This window comes from Cyclopterus lumpus, chromosome 23, assembly GCF_009769545.1.
Source record: "Cyclopterus lumpus isolate fCycLum1 chromosome 23, fCycLum1.pri, whole genome shotgun sequence".
Lineage (NCBI taxonomy): Eukaryota > Metazoa > Chordata > Actinopteri > Perciformes > Cyclopteridae > Cyclopterus > Cyclopterus lumpus.
In genome coordinates this window covers 13,015,865-13,021,864 of record NC_046988.1, presented here as the reverse complement: position 1 = coordinate 13,021,864, position 6,000 = coordinate 13,015,865, and the positions used below count along the sequence as shown (strand labels likewise).

Below are 6,000 nucleotides of genomic sequence, written 5' to 3'. Positions count from 1 at the left end.
CGCATAACAAATGCTGTGTTTGCTCCCGTCTCTGCCTTTTTAAACTTTTACGACCAGGACAGTCATTTTGGAATGTGCAGTAAAACTTGGATTTAAATAGTGCGAGAGTTACCAAGTGAGTGACGATTTTGGATTAATGCGTTATGTGCATGCGCCCTGCTCCTTTTTCTCCGAAGAGAGAACGCACGGCAACATAATGTGTGCGTAAATACTTGCGTTGAGCGTCCAACCCGTGAGCCCGGTTCCACCTCGTGGAGTCTTAAATGGCTTGAACAGGGAAAGTGGGCACACCCTGCTCTCCTTAACCTTTTTGGTTATTATCCATTAGCAGTTTTTTTTTTTTATTTCCCTCTCCAGGTATTCAAGATGTGTTTTTTTGTTTGTGTGTGTGTGTGTGTGGTAATAAAAGAAAATCCCACCGCCTGCCAATTCTTTTAATTGCCAACCCATCGGTGTTCTTTCATTTTCTTTTAGTGCAGGTTTTGGCTCTGACGTGAAGTGTCACCTACCGCAGTCTTTTTAAAAAAAAATGTTTTGGTGAATTTTTTTTATTTTTCTAATTCACTTTCAGACAGCTAAGTGAATTAAATCTGCTGCAGTTTTAAAACGTGCCCACGGGCCAGGTTTCACTTCTATGGTACCAAATGGCTTTGTCTTTTGGAGTTGAGAATGACTGCACGTGTGTGTGTGTGTGTGTGTGTGTGCCCGCACGCACATGTGCATGGCTTTATGCGTGTGTATTTAGCTTTTTTTTCTCTATTCCGTCCACTGTGTCGACACAATCCCAGCGTTTATGAGATTACCAGAGCCCATTTGTGTTCCGGCGGGAGCCATTTTGGCTCTGAGGAAGCCTCCGCTGGGAACCATCTGGACTCGACTCAAAGCGGTTTCCACTCAGCCTCCACTGTCCTCTCCACATTGTAACCCCGGCTATTTACTTTAAAGGGATGAGGATCTCAAATTTCATGTGTGTTTGTAAAACTCTGATATGCCGTCTTGGCTCTGGCTCCTGAGCGCTGCTGCGGCGGCACTGTGTCTTCATAGTAGCCGTTCTTAATTATTTATTTTTATATACATTTCCATCATCTATTGATTACTTCTTTGAGTAATCATTTAATGTAATAAATATAACAAATGCTACAGATATCAGGCGTACATCTAAAAACCAGAAACACTATAATTTAAATACAGACAAAGCGATAGAATAATTATTAAAAGTATTGTTTCTGAAAATAAAATCCTATTAACAATGAGTTAAAGCACCCTCTGAATCATTAAGACAAAGTTCTCGTTGGCAATGATTGCACGATGGATAAACGCGCTGTTTGTCGGCCCAGTTTTCCAATTACGTGCAACATATTGTAGCAACACTCTGCGATCCCGCCGTGAGTTTTTTTTTTTTTTTTTAAAAGCCTCCAATTTGATCTTAATCTGCTCGTGGAAAATTGGTTATCCACTTTTTGTTTTAATGAATTCACGTGACCTTCTTAATTTCCCATTTGAGCTTTCTTATTATTTCATTTCTCTTGCCTGGTGAAATGCCAGCTTCATTTTTTAATTTAATGACGCTTTCAAGATATTGGTCACTCTAGGTTTAGCATTAACATATATGTTTGACTTCTATCCAATGGAGACGGATGTGACTCGAATGACTACTTGAAAGCTCTGCCTTTTTTAATAGTGTGTGTTTAGACTGTTTGATTGTAACCTCTGAACTTTCCTGTATTCTAGTATATTAAACATTCCTTAGTAGATACTAGTAGATGCACCTCTCGTCATATTGTGACAAGAAGGCTAATTCTCTTTCTTGAAGGTTGGCCGTATGGTAAACGACATTTCTCTCTTTCAAGTTGTCCGGGGGAAAGCTTAGACTAATAAGGTTTTATCGGGATGGAAACATAACTTTATGGCCAATAATTCAACTTCAACCGCTCCTTCCCCTCAGCATATCTTTACCCCTCTCTCTCTCTCTCTCTCTCTCTCTCACTCTCTCTCTCTCTCTCTCTCTCTCTCTCTCTCTCTCTCTCTCTCTCTCTCTCATCTGTGCATGTCACATGTTTTCATCTGACCCCATGAAAGCATGATGGATGCGACTTGTCCGGCTGTGTGATTCCCTCCACATGCTTGTTACATTCATCACATTTATCTAGTTGTTCCAGGAGACTTCCGTTTTCCTCACGCAAGCGTACGGCTGCACAGGAATGGGGGCAGAGAGAGGGAGAGAGAGGGAGGGAGGGAGAGAGAGGGAGAGAGAGAATCTCCTTGACCTCGAGATAGCTTTCTGCATCCTCGCTGAAATCTCTGTGGACGGATTTGGCGAGCTTTTACAGAAGGATTGTAAATCATCCGCCATATGGAAGCAAACAGGCAAATGGGACATTCGAGTGCGTAATGCCCCCCTTTGAACTGTGATTAAACTACTTCAGCCGATGAACGTTTATTAGATCTCACCTGCCTAGCGAAATGCTGATCAGAGGTCAATAGCCTAAGACTCATTCTACCAAGGCAGCGGAAATGACGGGATAATGGTTTTTAGGAGCTTTTAGTGTGCATACTTTACTGTTCTCAAAGATTGTTTATTGCTCTCATTATTGCATACAACTTTTAGAACAACCTTGTTTTTGTGTTGTTGTTGCTAGTGTGTATGTGACTGTTGTGTTTAGCTGTCAAGTGTTTTATGTTGGCGACAGTTAAGTAGGTTCTTGCTATTCTAGCCCTTTTTTTTTTTTTGACATTCGGACCAGCTGTAAACAGCCTTGTTATGTAACTGCTTCTGCACTTAGAGACAAAGAGATACAACGGGGCGAGTATCCAGGTAGCAGAGTAAGATCAAACAGAGGCAGGTGAGGCATGAGGGAACTGGGAGGGTTCGACAAATGGCTGCTCTTTGGTATGTCAGTCTTTACAGCACCTTTTTCTTCTTCTTTTTTTTACATGTTACAGACAAGTACATACATTATTATTAACGTTATTATGTAATGCATTGCCGTTGTAGCGACCGTGAACCTCGTAGTCCTTTTTTCCAATCTGCCGACCAGCTCGACGGATCTAGAAAGTGGAAATATATGCAAGTCGCCGCCAATGCGCCTCGGTTGTCAGTTCTGAGCTTAATAAGAGAGCAGATTATGTATTCATTAATAAAAGCGATTTACTTTTAGTTGAGAACAAGGCAGAGCAGTTTACAAACTTAATTCCCCTCAGATTTCCCTTGTGGCTGAAGGGCTAAGCAGCCCGAGTCTTAATCGCTTGACTTCTCCCTATCTCTTCTGCACACCTGCCCTCTCACTTTCTCGCTGACGGAGGGGCTTTAGAGTAGGATGAAAAAAAAAAAAAAGATGTAAAAAAAAAATCGATTTTTTTTTTTTTCTTCTTCTTTTCTCTCTCTTCTTTCCCCGATCGTCCATCACTTATGAAACAAAAAAAAAAAATGTAATGAATAGATAATTTTTCTGAATAGGCAGAATTTGGTTTTTAGTCCATCGTGAGAAATGTTGGGCGATCTTTTCCTCCTCTGTCAGCAGGGTTGGACCATTCCACTGCCCTCATTCGTGAACTTAAGGGAATTGCAACTTCGCTGTCACTAATTGCAAATGATTTACATCGCACACACAAGAAAAAAGAAAAAGTAGAATGGCGACATTTTCAGTCTTAATTAATGTCAGAGTGCACGCGCGACACTAATTTAAAGGCACTCTCACCGTTTGTGCAGACCTGGGGATTTCTACAGTTTTAGTGTTTTGCAAATTGACACCGAAATTGCTCCTATTGAATAGGCTTGAATTAGAAGGTCAAGGGCAGTTTGTCCTCAATGGGCCCCTAAAACGAGAGGACGTGTGTGTGTGTGTGTGTGTGTGTGTGTGTGTGTCAATGCAGAGCTCACTGGCCTCCATTGTTGGGTCTATTTAAAAACAGTGGCGTCTCTCCTCGCAGGACACTCCCACCCCCCACAGTCACTTAATTGAATCTCTTGGACACAAGACACTAACTTTTCTCCCTCTCTCCCCCCCCCTCTGCTCTATTCTCCTGTTCCAGGTGGAAGTTGAAGTGGAGAGCATGGACAAAGCGGGGAACTTCATCGGCTGGCTGCACATCGAGGGTGGGAATCTGTCGGTCGCGCTGGTAGAAAACGCTCTGTCCAAGGTCCACTTCACGGCCGAGCGCAGCGCCTACTACAAAACCTTGACCTCGGCAGAGGATGCGTGCCGAGAGAGGAAGGAGAAGGTAGGACTCGTCTACACGCTGTGCATCCTCTTCAAACTATCGGTCAAGCAATGCTTTCAGCCTGCAACGGACTATTCGTGTATCAATTCTTTAATATAACCTTTTTTATACGTTTTTTTTTCTTGCATGCCTCTGAAGTCAATGGACAAATCTGAAAACGGAGCAAATCTTCTTGTGCACAGGCACGAGACGGCTGTGGCAGACGTGTTCCTAATGGAAAGATTTGAGTTAAGAATGCATGTGTTGAGGAAGAAGTGAGCACACGACTGGATAAACGAGACTTTGAGAGAGTGTTTACTTCGAAAAGTGTAATTGAAATACAAAGGGTCATTTTGTGGGGGACTTGCTCCTTTTTAATGTAAGACTTGAGTATCCAGACTGACATTTCGCATTGCATTATTTAGAAAAGGTTGAAGCTCAAGATACACGTCTTTTTTAATAGCACCATCATCCAACGCAAGCCATCATGGAATGTTTCTCGTGCGCTATATAGAACCACTGAACCATGCCTCGACTATCCCAGGGGTACCAGACCGGGATGGACCTTTCTGCCTTTCACATCCCTGATCTATTGTGTCCCACGTCTGGCTGTCTGGGGACATATTTGAGTGTGTGTGCAGCATAAAACTCTCTCTCTCTGTCAGAGTGTGTTCCAAAGCTGCACGACCAGCCAGCTCCCGTCCACCTTCGACATCAGTACGTGTCAGCGGTTCATTAGTGGAGGTAAAGATGCAGTCGACAGGAATGAAGATCAGAACCGAAGGGTAGAAAACATAAAGCTCTCTGTTCCGATAAGTGAGCAAACAGACGCAGTCTTCCAGGGGTCGGCGACGAGACGCTTCCTTTGGCAACGGCTCGACTTCACGATCGTCGCTTGGAAACTTCCACACGCCGCCCTTGTCAAAGGCAAAGCCCATCCCCCTTATCAGCACGACAGCCAATTCAAACAGGTGGCGCTGCGACCTTTGGCTTCCATTAATACAAAACTGAGCTCTCTTTTCTTTCTTTTTTTTTAACCTAGAATGTGTGTATCCATATGAAGATAAAAATATCTGGCGTGACACCACATTCAATCATGAAATAAACAGCATGCAGACAATACCTTTTTAGTTAAAGCTCACGGTAATGTGGAGGCGCTCCATCTGGGGGTGAGAATGGCCACACATTTCCCCGTTATCGTTGCAGCTCCCCTCCCTCGATGGGAGTCCCTTTTTGATGGATGGAGGCGTCTCTCGCACTGATCCTGATCTCGCCCTGAATTTTCATTATGGCTCCACGAGTCACCCCTGCCAGATGCATGAAGTGCGTGGCCAGCTGTCATCCCTGTCCTCGTTCTCTCCATCTTTGTAACATATTTATTTTACCATGTCTTCCATTTGCTCTGCTCCACTCACGTCTACCTATTTAGGTCCTTAAGGAGACACAAATGCCTCCTCTCCCCATATAAATGTGATGTATTGCCGGAGCCACGACGGGGGCTGCGTTTTCTTTTCCCTTCTCTTTAATCCGTCACGTTCATAGTTACTGCGTTATGTTTTGGTGTTGTCACTGCACTGAAATGTCTGACAATGCAATATCTTGGAAAATATAAATATTGGAGAAAAAAAATGACGTGACGCTGAGGGCATTAAATGTTAGATTTTAATAAAAGATAAACATAAGAAGGCGAGGCAGGTCCAGACGAGGGGTGCCCAAAGGGTGAAGGTGGTTCAGGTCACCCTGGGCCTTCTCTACGGGCCGTCTGAAGCGAGGTGTTCCAATATCCGGGGCCAACTGTCT

At 43.6% G+C, this 6,000-nt stretch overlaps 1 protein-coding gene across 1 annotated transcript in view; it reads left to right on the top strand.

Annotated features, from left to right (window-relative positions):
* snd1 (staphylococcal nuclease and tudor domain containing 1) overlaps positions 1-6,000 on the top strand; it is a 150,507-nt gene that overhangs the window by 88,178 nt on the left and 56,329 nt on the right. The window contains exon 17 of the mRNA XM_034526872.1: positions 4,033-4,221. Coding sequence (XP_034382763.1) covers positions 4,033-4,221 — 189 coding nt within the window. The remainder of the gene's footprint in view (positions 1-4,032; positions 4,222-6,000) is intronic.